At 35.3% G+C, this 16,378-nt stretch overlaps 1 protein-coding gene across 3 annotated transcripts in view; it reads left to right on the forward strand.

Moving 5' to 3' along the window:
* The window catches only part of LOC150110341 (KICSTOR complex protein kaptin-like), a 252,785-nt gene extending 245,523 nt beyond the window's left edge, over positions 1 to 7,262 (forward strand). For all 3 annotated transcript variants that reach the window (XM_090393083.1, XM_090393074.1, XM_090393065.1), the window contains one exon: positions 6,964 to 7,262. In XM_090393083.1, the coding sequence (XP_090249209.1) occupies positions 6,964 to 7,044 (81 nt within the window). In that variant the 3' untranslated portion in view covers positions 7,045 to 7,262. The remainder of the gene's footprint in view (positions 1 to 6,963) is intronic.
* Positions 7,263 to 16,378: the final 9,116 nt, after the last annotated feature.

Consider the following 16,378-nt stretch of genomic DNA (forward strand, 5'->3'; position numbering starts at 1 on the left):
GTCCAATTCATGTCCTTGACAGTTTTACCCTGCACACCACTATACTAAGATTGCCTCCAGGCATGACCTGGCAGATTAAGTGATAGCAAGAATTATATGCCAGCTGATTGAGATAAGCCTCCTGATCAGTTACCACCAAGTTTAATCCTGCATACTGTGTAGCTGCAGGCTTGCAGAACTACCCTCAAATGAAAGGGAGGTTTTGGGTCCATACAGTGTGTCTGTTATATCTATAAATCTGTTTCCCACATTACATGTGAGAAGGAGAGAGGCAGCAATCTTGCTCTGTGGTGAAACATTTAGCCAGCCTGGTTATCTGAGTAGCTACTCTCCAAATGACAGTCTGCTGGTTTGAGTGTGGCTCTGGGTTCATCTTTGTGATTGTCATTAGGTGGGAGATGAATGTCATTGGAGAAAGGACATATTAGAATGTATTTTCCCATTTTAAACCACATACAAAGAAGTCAAAAAGAAATTTTTTTAATTTGATTAGTTTCATGAAAAACTTGGTTTCACTTTCTCAGGAAATAGCCTGAATAAATTAAACTACAAGCAAACCAATAACAGTTAACATTTCTAGTGAAGAATATTTGAAACATATTTAAACAATGGAAAGCATGCATTTGCTGGTTTGTGGGTTGCTGCGTACTGCTAGTAGATACAAGTGTGTCATGATGGATTAAGAAAGACCAGATTTGATGCAAAATCTTCAGCTGATTCTTTGAATACTCTTGGGTAAAAGTGGTAATCAGTGTGGAGTATTTCATTTTTCTGCCATTCTACTAATGTTTTGTATCTGTTGTATGTGCTGCCAACCCTGATTTTACTTTCTTTTATTCACATGTTCCTATGAGCATCTTGCTCCAGATCTACTACTGTAGCCTGCAATTGCTCTTGTAGACACCTGCTTTTTTTTTTAAGTGGCAGATGTGATGGTTTTGGATAGGAAGTAACTTTTAATTTTTTTTGGTGAAGCAATCTTGCTATTTTATCTGTGATTGATTGTATATATGGGAGAAGCACTGCTCCTTGATATTCTTGGTTTATTTGTTTTTCTGTTCATTTTGGAGGTTGAGACAGATTGTTTTTACTAATGTTCTGTTGTAACCATTTTTTGGATGGGCAGAATTAAGATACTGTAGCTCTTACTTTCTTTTATATATGTTTGAAGAAATTCTGTAGGCTCTATCATGTAAGGAACAGGTGATGCCTATTTTTTTTGTGCTGGTTGGCAGTGAGAAGTTGCATGTAAATTAATTACATGCAACTTCTTGCATGTAATTAATTTTAGTTGTTTTCCTGAGAAGTAGAGTGTGTTTTGCTCTGATAGCTTTACTAATGTATCCAAAAAACGGTAAAGATCTATTTCTTTCCAATTCAGCTGTGAATTTGATTTGAGGATGAATGTTGTTCAGGAAGGTAACGAAACCTTCTAATTGGATAGTCTGACCACATGATAAAAATATCGTCACTGTATCTTTGCCAAATTGTAGGTGTGTTCTGTGATACTTGAGGGCTATTTTTTTTCCCCACTGGACATGAATTTCATTGTCCAGTGTGATACCACTACTGTGTGAAGGGGCAAGGATAGATAGTGGTTTTCTAGGGTATGTAAATAAAAAAAATATAAGAATAGAAAAACCCATGGTACAAATGTATTATAAGGTTTTAGCCTTGCTTGTAAACCTATAGTATAAAAAAAAAAAAAAAGCTTCTTCAGGCCTCTAATAATTTAAACAGTGGTGTTTCAGGGGACAAAAAAAGTGATCTACCACTTAGGGATATAGCTGGCATTACTTACCAGGATCAACAACCTTGTTTGTGAAAAGGCCAAACTCCAAGAAGGTGGGTTTGTTAGTTGGTAGGAGATATGTGTTGCTCATTAACTAATTAGTGGTCCCACATATGTGTATACATATATATATAGAGAGAGAGAGAGAGATTAAAAAAGTTTTTTTTCCAGGTAAATAGCTAAAGGATTGGAGTCCTTCCACTGTATGGCAAGCAAGAGAAAGAATAATTAAAGAAATGTGGACAGCACTGAATAATTTGAACATTTAACTATACTTTTGAAACTGATAATGTTAACCTTTTCATGTTATTGGAATCCACAGGTTCCATTATATATATATATATATAAGAATAATTATGAAATGTGATAGTGGCATTATTTCATGAGCACTTTACCAGTATATTTCATATTATCACAAATGAATTAGAGCCACTGGGTATACTAATATACCCAGTGTATAAGTATATTAGTATAACCATATTAAGGTTGTACAGATGCAAGATGTATTGCTGTTTTTAGGTAACATGCTAAAGAGTTAGTTTGTATGTTTGACTTAGCAGTTTCCTAGTTCTATATAAAGGGTGTCCCAAAATTCACGCAAGATTTAAATTTAGCGCCATTTGTGCGGTAAAGTGTTGCCAATGAGAAAAAAAAGACGGCGTGACAGCTGACAGTTCAGGGTTATTAAAAATGGAGTGCTACACAAAAGAACAACACATTTTCATTGTTGAGCAATATTTTAAAAATAATGAAGGTTTGGCAGCTACAGTTCGCAATTTTCTTACAAAATATGGTCGGAATAGTGATTTAACTTCATCAACTGTGAAAAGATTAATTAAAAAATTCAAGGAAACTGGATCAATTAGTGATCTTATGCACTCTGGCCGTCCTTCAACAAGTCATTCAACAGAAAACATCAAAGCAGTTCGTGAGAGTGTTGCTGAGAGTCCAGGAACATCAATTCGGCACCGTGGTCTTGAATTGGGCATTTCGAGAAGCTCTCTACAGCGTATTCTCACGAAAGATTTGCTGCATCTTTATGCTTACAAAGTTCAATTGACTCAAGAACTGAAGCCTACTGACCACACACAGAGAAGAGAGTTCGTTGAATGGATTATGGAACAACAACAAGCGGATGCTTGTTTTTCGAACAAAATCATCTTCAGCGATGAGGCTCATTTTCATCTTGATGGCTTTGTTAATCAACAAAATTGTCGCATTTGGGGTTCAGAAACAAATGCATCCACAACGTGTCGCTGTTTGGTGCGGATTTTGGGCTGGAGGCATCATCGGTCCATTCTTCTTCGAAAATGCGGCTGTAAGACAATAACAGTTAATGGTGCTCGCTATCACGACATGATAATCCAGTTTTTTGTGCCTAAATTGCAAGATATGGATGTGTGTGGTTTCAACAAGACGGTGCTACATGCCATACAGCCTGAGAAACAATTCAATTACTGCATGAGTCACTTCCTGGTCATGTAATTTCCTGTTTTGGTGATCAGAATTGGCCGCCCAGATCATGTTACTTAACGGCGTTGGGGTTTTTTGAAGTCTAAGGTTTATGCCAACAAGCCCACGACCACCCACGCCTTGAAGGAGGAAATTGAGCGCTGTATCAACGAAATTCAGCCACGTTTATGCAAAACGGTCATGGAAAATTTCGACAAAAGAGTGCGTATGTGCCAGCAAAGCCGTGGAGGCCATTTACCCGATATGCTATTCCATGCATAACCCTATACTGTATACTTTATGAATCAATAAGAAATTACAATTTTTAATTAAAAACCTGTGTTTTCTATCAAAATTACTTCTTGCGTGAATTTCGAGACACCCTGTATATATAAATTTATATCTACATGAACAATTTTAGAGGCATGTAGAAGATTAAAGATTACGAGTTGTGGAGATGTTATATACCCTTATGAGTCCTATGTCCAGCATGACCCATTAATACATCTCCACAAAAGGATGTATAATGAACATGTTTTAAGAAGTCTAATTAAATCAGTGAATAATCACAAACTGCAATCCTACTCAAATAGCAGTAAACAAAGACACAAGTTTAGTACTATATATACCTAGGCAACTGAGGAAAGTTCATATATTACTTTCAGAAACTTAATTTCTTAGCACAGTGTATTTATAGTAAGAAAACCTTGCATACAGTAAGAGTTGCCTTCATATGCAGTAGTACATGCATACAGAAGTTATGTACATATCAGTACAGCTAATGATTTGTTTTTGTGATTCTTTGTATTGTCACTAATGTATCACTTCTTGATCTACCATATCAGTGTTTCCTAATTTTCAGCCTACCCCCTCCCTATGGGAAGTTATATTTTATACAAACCCAAATAATTACAAAGAAATTTATTTTTCAATACTTGTGGTATAATAAACGAATGTCTTGTATTCATTACTTATATTTGATACACTATGTTCATTTCCTTCATTATCTTCAATTGTGCATTTCAAACATCCTGTTTCTAGCCATTGATCCTTATTAAAGAGTTTAATATATATATATACAGGGTGTTCGGGATAAATTTGACATATTTATAATTAATTATATTTTTCCGTAAGTTACATGTATTAACACACACTTCTCTTCATTTAAAAGTTTGGACCCTTCTTCATTCATATACAAGATGTCAGAAAGGATGGATAGCTGGAACCCACCTGAATCATGGAAGAGAATAACTTGTATCATGATGATTCGTGCCCGCCATCAAAATAAGGATATTACGACTGCTGCCCAATGCTCCCTGAATACAGTAAAAACAACCAGGCATGAACTAGAGACTTGCAATGGTGACTACGAGGATGTAGCAAGAAGAAAGATCCCTAGCAGACGATCTGATTGCGTTCGTACAGCAGAATTCCTCGCAAATCTGCAGGAACAGGTGTTGAAGAACCCTGGCATTGGAATTCGGGCTTTGTTCGTGGAGTTGCTAACTGTAGTCAAGCCCTGGATAACAAGGGTAGCCAATGGTAGGCCGTATGTATGGCAGCAGGATTCGGCCCCTTGCCACACCTCTGGGAAAAGTCAAAAATGGTTGTCTGAAAATTTCTACGACTTCACCAGTCCAAATGTTTGGCCTCCAAACTCCCCAGACCTTAACCCCATGGATTATTTTGTATGGGGCGCAGTTGAAAAAGACACCAATCGCACTTCCAGTAATACAAAAGCCCAGTTAATGGATAAAATTAAAACAGTTTTTGCGGCCCTTCCCAGGGAGACTGTAGCATCAGCTTATTCGAGGTTCCGAAGCAGAATTGAAGCTGTGATCGATGCTAATGGTGGTTATTTTGAGTAAATCTTGTTGATAGTATTGTAATTAACTCTGCCTGTAATGTTTTTTTGTCAATTCATTAAATTTAATAGATACAAAGAAGATTTTCTTTTTCCTTACGAAACTGTCAAATTTATCCCGAACACCCTGTATATATATATGATATGAGGGTGTTCTGAAAAGTTCTTGGCCTCGACCATAGATGGCAACACTATATATATATATATATATATATGATATGAGGGTGTTCTGAAAAGTTCTTGGCCTCGACCATAGATGGCAACACTATCAGCAAGATTTTTTTTAAGTGGTTACATCTGTCATAAGCATCCACGTGAAATTGCAAGTCATTTTATCAAGTAATTTGTTCTATACAGCTGTCTGAAGCAAAAGCGTTATCTGTATCCCTTGAAATGGATAAAAATTGAGTATCATGCAGTTATAAAATTCTTTGTAAAAGAAGGTTTAACTCCAAAAGAAATTAATTTAAAGTTCATAAAAGTTTATGGGCACACTCTTCTCCTTCGTTTTTGACAATTAAGAAATAGGCTGCCAAGTTTAAATGTGGCTGTACCAGTGTTGAAGACGATGCACATGAAGGGCATCCAAAAAGTGTAACAACACCAGAAATCATTGATCCAGTGCACGATATGGTATTGGATGACTGGTGAGTCAAAGTGCGTGAAATTGCTGAGACTATAGGCATTTCAAAAGAACGTGTAGGATATATTTTGCATGAAGAATTACAAATGAAAAAGCTTTGCACAAGATGGGTGCCATGCTTGCTCACAGTGGATCAAAAATGCACTCGCATGAAAATCTCTGAACAGTGCTTGGAGCATTTTAACAAGAATAAAACTGTTTTTTGCGTAGATGTATTACTATGAATGAGACTTGGATTCACCGTCACACAAACAGCAGTCAAAACAGTGGACACAAGCTGGTTGTTCAGTGCCAAAGAAGATAAAGTCGGTTCCATTAGCTGGAAAGGTCATGGCTTTGGTGTTTTGGGATGCTAAAGACATTTTGTTTATTAATTAACTTGAAAAGGGTAAAACAATAACAGGGGAATATTACTCCGATCTTTAAACCAGACTAAATGAAAAAATTTGTGCAGTTTGTAGAAGAAAAAAAATCATCTTTTATCAGGACAATGCACCTGCCCACAAAGGTGTTTTGGCAATGGGAAAATTGAGGGATATGCACTATTGAAACATCCACCCCAGATTTGGCTTCCTCTGACTTCTATCTCTTCCCAAAACTAAAACTCTTCCTTGCTAGTGAGCATTCTTCTTCAAATCACCTCACTGCTAGAGGTGATTCGAAGTTGCTAGAGGGGATATTTTGCAGATCTTACTGAGAACCACTACAGGGATAGGATAATGGCACTGGAGCACTGCTGGAATAAATGTTATTAATCTTAAAGGAGATTATGTTGAAAAATAAAAATAATTTTGAAATTATAAATTTGTTTTTTTCATTTTTAGGCTGAGAACATTTCAGCATAGTATACCCAAGTTAAAAAACTTTCTACATATATATATATATATATATATATATATATATATATATATATACAAATTACAAAATTTAGAAGAAAATTCTGACCACATAGTTCAAACTATGTGAATTTAAACTTTTATTGTAAGAAGTTCACACCCATACAGCTGGAACGCTATCATGCCTCAATCAGGTTATTTTAGTTATTGAAAAATTAATTACTTACTAGACTTCCCCTTATCTACAACAAAAATATAAAAGTAATTAAAATTTATGTAAGTGCCTTGTATCCACTAAAGACCTCTGGGAAATGCTCTATTTATATTAAAATGGCATTATAGAAAGGTGTATTTTAATTTTTTGATTTTCTTTCAGCATGACCAGCAGGAAGTAGCAAAGTTAGTTATTCAGAGACTAAAGATTATAACAGGAACAGCCAAAGAAGATGTGTGCTAATTTATTTTTTATTTTTTCCAACCATGCATAAAAGTTTTCTGATTTGTAAATAAGAAATTATGTACAAGGAATTATTCATCTTAAAATGCAAAAAAAAAAAAGGTTTATATTTCAATTTTTTTTTATCACTGCACCTGTCCATAAGTTATTCTGTAAATATAGCAAAACATCCAGATTTGTTTTCACCCACTTAAGGGCAATAAATACTTTAAGACTAAGCTTCAAATGGTTTAGCTGTATTAGATCACTTAGGCACAAACAGTCTGAATTTGCTTTTTCTTTTATCAGTCAGGTGGAAACTAGACTTGGAGAAGGTTCTTAAGTCAGGCTGAAGTAATTAATGGGACCAGTGTATTGCTGGCAGTTAATGCCAGCAATACACCATGGCAGAAAAACCTTGTTGCCTCTGTTTGAGACTACCTAATATCACTTTCAAAATACACTTGGGTCTCTTTTTATGTGGATTCGAAGTCATGCGGTGCACATTTCATGCAAATTTTGGGTTTCCCCATTGTACATAATAAACAGCATGTTGCAGCACATTCTGGCGTAACGTGTAAGCAGTGAGTGTCTGAAGTTTAATTTTGCATGTGAGTAAGTGTTTGTTTTTTCATTATCATAAGTCTAAGTTTTGCTTTTTATTTTAAAGATTTAATCTGGCCCAATGGAGAAAAAAAGCACCAAAGAAAAGCAATTTCTTTGGAAATGAAAATTGTAATTTTAGATCGCTTAGCAAAAGGAGAGGGATCTACAGCGATTGGTAAACATTTTAATATAGGCAAATCTACTATAAGAGCAATTAAAAAGAATGAAGTTGCAATAAGAAAATCTGTCATTTCTGTCACAAAGCTAAGTGCCAAATTATCATTGTACTCAAGAGATGCTTTATTAGAAAAAATCGGAACGAGCGCTCGTAATCTGGATTGAAGAATTGACTCAAAGAATATAAGTGGTTTGTTTAATTAAACAAAAAGCTCTTCAGTTTTATGAACAGATGAAGCAATTGGAGCTACCTACTTCCACTTCCTAGGCTGATAAAGAATTTTCGGCTTGCAAAGGATGGCTAACTGGGTTTTCATAATGTGAAGATTACAGGTGAAGTTGCTTGCAGCTGATGAAGCAGCAGCCAAAAATTTTCAAGAGAAGTTAACCAAAATTACTGAAGATGGTGGATATTGTCCAGATCAAGTGTTTAACGCTAACACTTGATCTGGACACAATCAGATCTAACACTTGATCTGGACACAATCACAAAACAATCCTGTTTTCTTCCAAAACAGGATTGTTTTGGAAGAAAATACCTAGTCAAACTTACATTGCAAAGTCTGAGAAAAAGCAAGTGGGTTTAAAGCAAGCAAAGATTGAGTAATGTTGTTACTTTGTAGCAATGCATTAGGAGATTGAATGTTGACCCCCCCCCCCCTTCCTAGTAAATCAATCTCTAAGACCATGTTCTCTAAAAGGCAAAGATCTAAAACAGCTGCGTACATTGGAGGGCTAATACAAAGGCTGAATGGTTCAATAATTGCTTTGTACCAGAAGTGGAAACATATATGAAGCTATTAGATCTTGAATGGGAGAATTTATTGAAAAATTATTCCATTCAAGATTTAACAAGTCTAACATATCAACAAGGAGAAACTCGTACTTAAGCAAACAAAAGAATTGTAAATACCTTTAAATGTAGAATTATAAAAGAAAACTTGTTTATTCAAATCTGAGTAAAGATTTCCAGTTTGTAAAATGCAACTATAAAAGGGTATTCTATGTGAAATGAAATGTTTATCAAGATGGAAACACAAAAGTCGAAAGTTCGCGGGTGAACCATTTGGGTGAATGTTTGGCTTGAGGCATATGCATTTATACGGAAAGCGGCGCTAGTTAGTTTTCCCGGAAGACGCTACACAAGGAGACAAGTGCCGTGCAGAAGAACTTGGCAGTAAAGAGGGTGCCAAGGGTGCAGAATAAAAGGGGTTTGCTCCCCTCTCTCGAGACTTTTTTGGGTTTTTTTCCTGACCTTTACCGGGTGTTTTACGTGGTCGGATGTTGGGCCTTTCTCTCACCTCCTGATGGATTCTGGATCATCCTGAGATGTTAGATGTCGGCACCCGCAGTTCCAGCACCCTGACTAGCTACCTCCTCAGGACCGAATAGCTGAACCGGCAGCTCTGACGAGGACTAGTGGCATCAGAACCAGACAGATGTGGGCATATCGCCAGATGTTCAGGAAAGCCACATGGTATGAGTAACCATGTGGATAAAGGCCAAGCAGAGATGTTCTGACCCCAATTCAAGGAAGAAGGATCGGGCTGTGCAAGACGAAAATGTGAATTAAGTGACGGATCTGTTAACGTACAGAATTTTGTTATTCCTTTCCCACTTAGAGTGAAGAAATGTTATATAGTTAGTGAGCAAGGACAATGTAGTATAGAACTCTTAGGTGATTATCGATGATAGCAGTCGCTTAACTCCACTGAGCATTTTGTTAGTTTCTCTAACAAAATGCTCATATGTTTATAGATGATTTGTGACAGGTATTTTATGTGAATAATTAATGTAATTTAGAAGAGAACTGAATGGATGAAATTTAGGACTTGTATAATGTGTAGTTTAATGCTTAATCTTATAGGAGTTAATGATTTTATCCATTTGTGTTTTAGTTGGTTTGACTAGTTCTTTACTTTAGAATGATATAAAAGTGACTGAGTGCATGAATTTAAATGTATAACCTTAAGATCTCAATAAACGTGCTTTATGTTTTGTACCTGACATTGGCCTGAGAATGAATTCAAATTACCACTCATAAAATCGGAACCTAAGTGGAGTAGAATAGATGTTTAAAACCACGATTGCAAACGATATTAAACATAGTTGACATTGAGAATTTCAGTGCTAAGAGTAAGTGTTAGATTCTTCACCTCTGTATGTTATCTGAGAGAGTTTCCCTGATTAAGAATGCCCTCTAACCTAAAGATATTGGCTGGCACAGCGTAACAAATAAATTTGTCAGTATCTGATCGGGAGACAATGTCAGACAGTAATCACAAAGGATTTTGTCCCTAACGAAAGGTAAAACCTTTGTCCGAGTAATTGATACACGTGATTAATCTAGCAATCAGCCAAATATATAGATAGTCTTTCTATATCGTGTACTGAAGGCAAAATTTAGGTTTAGATCTTGAGAATAATTAGGGTAAAAGCAAATTAGATCTAAATAAGGAAAATCAAGTAAAAAATTAAAACAAAGCCACAAAAGTGGTGACGTAACAAAGCAAAAAGCTCTCAATTTTAAGTTTTATTAATTATTGACAATGCACCAAGTCATCCGCATTTAGAACATCCAAATGTGCCAGTAGTGTTTTTTCCACCCAACTCATTATTCAGCCATTAGATCAAGGCATAATTGGTATTTTTTAAAAATATTATGTTAAGCACACTTTTCAATTTATATTGGATAAACTAGAAAATGAATCATTAACAGTAACTGATGTTTGGAAAAAAAATTTTTCTATTTTGGACTTTAAATCATGTTGCATCTGCTATCGCTGAAATAAGACCACAAACTTTAAATGCCTGCTGGAAAGCATCTTGGCCTGGATGTGCTGCAAACAGTGTAATTGACGAATTGCTTGTGGATAATGCCTTAAGTGATGATATTATTGGATATCATCAAAGATCCAGAAAATGATAGTGAAGTTGAAGAAAAACCTGTCTCCCTCACTACAAATATAATTCGAGGTCTTGAACTGTGCAATAAATGGGAAAATCATTTTCTTGTTAATGACACAAATTCTGAACAAGCCTTTAAATTCCAACGTGAACTGAAGAACTGTATGTCTGGATATCGCGCGCTGTATATAAAACATTAGCATAAAATCACCATCGCAAAGTTTAATTGTCAGAAGAAAAAAATCAGCATAGAACGAGGACTATCTCCTCTGGTGATGAAAGCGATTTCGCACCAGTTCGCAAACGCTGCCGAATATTGTCTAATAGCGACGATAATTCTGATGAAAAAATGTAAAAAAAAATTGCTACTTTTCAATAAAATTAAATGAATAAAGCTTTAAAACAAACTTAGGTATTCTTATTTTCCTGAATTTCTTTACGTTTTTATGCAATTTTAGATTTATTTTAATTCATTGCTTCAGTTTTAGAAAATTATCCATAATTTTTCAATGTGAGTTAGGTTTTTTATATGCAGTTTTTTGTGAAACGTATCTACCACATAGAAAGAGACCCAACTGTACATATAAAGGTTCCTCCTATCCTAACCTAGATGGAATTTTAACCATGAAGTCATTCCATCCAAAGGACAAATGTTGTGATTACAATTGCCTATGGACACACTTCTCAGTTCGAATTTCATTTTTTATCCAAACACATTTCTTAAATACAAGTTGAGCTTCACACATGAAATTGCATAAGATTACTTAATTACCAAAGTAATTTTCATGGTTTCAGCAGTATCTTACTGCCTGTTATTATCAGCTGAAATCATACAAAACCTATAAAGTACAAAACTAAATATAAGTTGCAAGTTCTGACTGACCAGCTCCCACAAAGCTGGCAAAATATATTCTTCCTTGTGCAACAGGGCCTAAGGATGATGGCTCTGCTTAAGTTGACTTCATGGTATTTGTCTGCGGTTAAGGACTATATACCGTATTTTCCGGTGTATAAGACGCACTTTTTTATCTTAAAAATGGTGTGCATCTTATATGATGAAGGTAAAGATTGTTTCCTCTTTTCAAAGTCATATGCACTCCCTTTTATATTCCAAGATCTTTGTAGGCGGTTAATGGTGCAATCAAATTGATGCGTGACCTTCATGTGACTTCTGGCGCGTCATTGGCTAAGAATGGGGAGTCCCTATTCAAGTTTCATAATATCTTATCCAAATAATCAGTTACCGATTACTATCAGTATTGAGTTGACGTGTTGAGATATCTTGTGTTCAGTTTGATATTTCCCCATAGATTTTAGTGATGGAAAAAAACAGGCGACATTCATATACTTCAAGTTACAAATTGCAGGTTGTAAAATATGCGGAAGAACACGGGAATAGGGAAGCTGAAAGACATTTTGGACCTCCGCCTACAGAAAAAATGATTAGAACTTGCCGTGGTCAGAAGGAGATTTTGTATAATTTGCATATTGAAAAGCGCACGGAACGTGGAAAAATTGCGAAGTGGCCAGAACTAGAGACCGAAGTTTTGATATGGGTGCAAGAAAATCGGCAAAATGGCATTGCCATTTCAACAAAAATGATTCCTACACATTAAAAATTACCTATTATTTTATCCATTTTTTTTAAAATCATACTTTAAAGTTTGGGTTTTTTCCAGAAAATTGTATTAAATTTCTTGGGTGTGTCTTATATATAGGAGAGTCTTATACACTGGAAAATACAGTATATATACGCACACGCAGATATGAATGTTTTAAGTTTTACAAGAGTTACAGTATACAATTCAGAAGATAGAATTTCAGATGGCTGAAGTACAGCTCTCTTGCCTGCCCACATAAAAAAAAAAAATTGCAAGTGCGAATTAGGTGACTTTTCTTACTGAGTGTTCCATGCAAGATTTGTCTTTAGATCCTATTTTAGTATGCAAAAGTCAACCCTCATAATTTTCTAATTTAAATTTAACCTAATTCTGATGTGCTGCATTCAGACTCAATAATTACTTTTGTTTCTACCATCAAAATTCAGAAATGTATTCAATTCTTAAAAGATCTTAGGTGCCCCAAGACATTCCCCTTTCCCCATTGAAAATGGATATGAAACCACACAAAGCATTAAACAACCCAAGTTTTTAAATAAAAAAAAAGTAGGAGTAGAGTCCACTGATGGGGAAACATTTTTTTTTTTTTTTTTGTGTGAAGTATTCCCTCTAACCTATGTATAAAATGCAGTGATTCTTCTGCAACCCTTAAGAAAATCTATTAGAGAACTCATTATTTTAGACAATAATATATAGTATTAGGGACTGAGATTATAGACAACTGCTACAATCTCAGATAACTTTGGGTCAGCTATCTGATGGTTAAGGGTGGAGACTGGCTGCCACCAGTCTTCAAATGTTAGTTAGGACTAAATGGCCTCACCTAATCAATTTGTAAAATAAAAGATTATTGAATTTATTTCATTTTTTTTTTTTATTCTGCAAAACAAACATTGATCTAGCCTACCCAGCAATCACCTTGTTATAAGCTTATAACAGCAGCAGCTGAATTTGTAAAATGATTAACATATTTTGCTTTGTTTTGTTTGTTGAAGACCATCCATACGCATGTCTACAAGTTTTTCTTTTTTATATGGCAAATATATATATATAATTTAAGATGGACACAGAGCAGATGAGTAAAATGTATCTTGTGCTACTAATTTTACTGCAATAATTACTATACATATTTTTCTTAGATTATTGGTCTTATTTCGTTTTTAAATTTTAGGTATTTTTAAGGTTCTAGAATAAGCAGTTATTGTGCTATACCCCCCCCCCTCTACATGCTGAAGTAACAATAAAACAGGAAATAAATGAAAAAACTAGTGATGTAAGAATTCCATTACATACATGCACACAACCTCTTGCTGCATCTAGCAGATATATCTCACCACTAATCTATCCATATAAGTGTGTGCATCATATAAACGTGTGTGTGTATATATATATATATATATATATATACCACCCACTGAATTAGAAACCTTTATGCATAAATGTCACTTATGCAGCATACATAAAATACTTGGTCATGTGTATTGCACATGTTCTAGGCAACTATTATAAGAATGATGCTGATCACGATGAGAAAAACAAAGGATCTTTTGGAGTTCGATAAAGGGCTGATTGTGGATGCCTATCTGGCCGGAGCCACAAGTTTGAAAACAGCAGAGCTTACTTGTTTCTCAAAAGGCGAGATATCCTGGGTGTTTAATTAGTGGAAAAATAAGCTACTCTGCCTTCTCTAAGAGACATAACTATTATCATGACAGTCTGTCAGGAACAAGATCACCATCATCTGAGAAGGTTGAGTTTTTTAATTACTGCTTTTTCATAGTCTTTCATATTCATATAGAAAGAAAATAAAGTTCTGAGCCTTAAAGGACGGCAGTGATGATGATTGATTAACGTTATGACTTACGGAGAAAACCAGCACCTAAATTCCAAGTGTTTTTGTGATTCTTTAGCAGGGAACACTGTAGTGTTCGAATTAGGAATTTCAGATCCTGAAGTTTTATTTCTAACATTCTTTCTCTGGAAATGAAACTTCTTTACAAATTCGTTGGCTGTTACTTGTGAACAAATAAGTTGACAGTGAATGAGATTTTAAAATGAAAAAGTGTAAATTATGCATTTAAAATGAGGCTGAAAATTCACTTATCACTTTTATCTGGCAACCTGCCTTGGGCAAGTGGATTTCTGGAGCCTTACATCAGACTGCATTAAGGATCAAAGTAAGATGGAGAAGACCTCCACATAGCCTTTTTAAGGAATATGGAAAACTCACCATGCTTCTGACCTAATGTCCAATCCTCATATTCTTGTGATATAGCCCAGTAGTAGGTTCCTACCTTGAGTGAATGAATGAATAAAGGCTAGCAATTTGGGATTTAACTGATCAAATTATATTCTGGATTAGCTTGAAACAAAATCAGAATATCATGCCAGTTGGCACATCATCAAAAGTCAGCTATCGAAGACAGGCACAAACAATTTACAATGAAAAAGAAGTGGAACTAGTAAAAGAATCAGAGGAGTATCACATTAACAGAACTAATGTTACTGAAAAAAAAAGGCAAAAATAGGCGACATCATTCTAAATAACTTACATATATTTAAGCATTAATCAGAGAAAGGAAGGAATAGTTATAGTATTTAACACCAAACACAAAGATAATCTTGATTGGCAGACAATTTCAAGTGGATTGATGAAGGCAAACATCAAAATGGAGTGGCTTGTGACTGTGCAATGAAGTGGGAATTTAAGTCATTAAAGAAGTCAGCTGACCTGAACAAAAAAGGAAAAGCTGGTAGTACCTGGAGATCTAAACAACAGAGTAGAAAATTAATACCAAACAAAAATCATGGAGAAAAGACTGAAATGTTCCATAATGGCAAGCATCTACTAGATTGGATTTCTGTTCAGGCACTGCTAATACCATATTCCATTATAAAGAAGAGCACAATTTCGCAGAGAGAGAGAATACCCAAGAAACAAGTAGTCTCATTGACTACATTATTGTTGATGATATTTTCATGATAGAATGTTTTAAAAAGAATCAAAGTTGAGCAGATTGCAGAGATGTACCATAGACAAATCATGTGCAAATATTATTCAAGAGGCAGCGAAAGCATTTGAAAAGTCAATGGAGATGCAATGGCAAATTCTGAGGAAAACACTGAGCGATTCAGCCAGAGAGGCCTGTGGTAAGTTGTCTTCTGCACAGATACAAAAATGAGAACACCATGGTGGACACAGGAAGTTAAAGAGTAGCCCTGGAAAAGAAAATGTAATGGGAAATCATAATGGATTCAATAATCATTGCAATTCCTAGCAATCAGAATTAGAATCCTAATAATAAAAAAAAAAATTATTAGGATTTCGAGGTATGACTGTATACTATATATAATGAAGGATTTCTAAAATTACAATATACAATCTTCAGGGTAACAATGCAGTTTCTATATGAAATTCAACTAATTACAAAGGAAGAGGTTATCTTTTCACTTTTTTATTAGTTCTGTTTGCAGGGTAATCAAAATTAAAGTATCCCTGTTTAAGGACTTTTAGAGCACCACTCAGGTGATCCAAATACTGCGAAACTTGGCAAGAATATATTATTCGCGTGTGTCATGCTGAAGCAATATCTGAGAGTAATTCCAAAATTCACCACCAGGGGTGCTTCATGATTTAACAAATGTAGATGTAATTTTTCTGAGTGTGTAAGGAGGAGAAAAGCAACACGAGCATAAATAACACATTTTTATCCACCTTCATTATGCATTCATGGATTGTACTATTCAATATACTGCACTTCTTGGTATGCTACAAACTACATCCTTTGCACAGTGTGTTCTATGCAGAATGTAGCTGGTCAGGACTGATGTTGGTTGTGCACATGCTACATTATGCTGTCTTTCAGCACTGGCAAGTTATCAGTGCAATCACGATATCAGTGCATTGATGATAAATTGCCAAGAGGTCACAGGGAAGTTAAATCAGCCAAACGAGGTGGCCATGCAGTGAACATATGGCTGATCACTCTGGATTTTGAAAATGTTCTCAAAGAACCTCCTGTATGGATTGGTAATGTTTGGAGGGG

Source organism: Typopeltis vanoorti, chromosome 1 (assembly GCF_054136105.1).
Source record: "Typopeltis vanoorti isolate ZY-2024b chromosome 1, IOZ_Tvanoo_1.0, whole genome shotgun sequence".
NCBI lineage: Eukaryota > Metazoa > Arthropoda > Arachnida > Uropygi > Thelyphonidae > Typopeltis > Typopeltis vanoorti.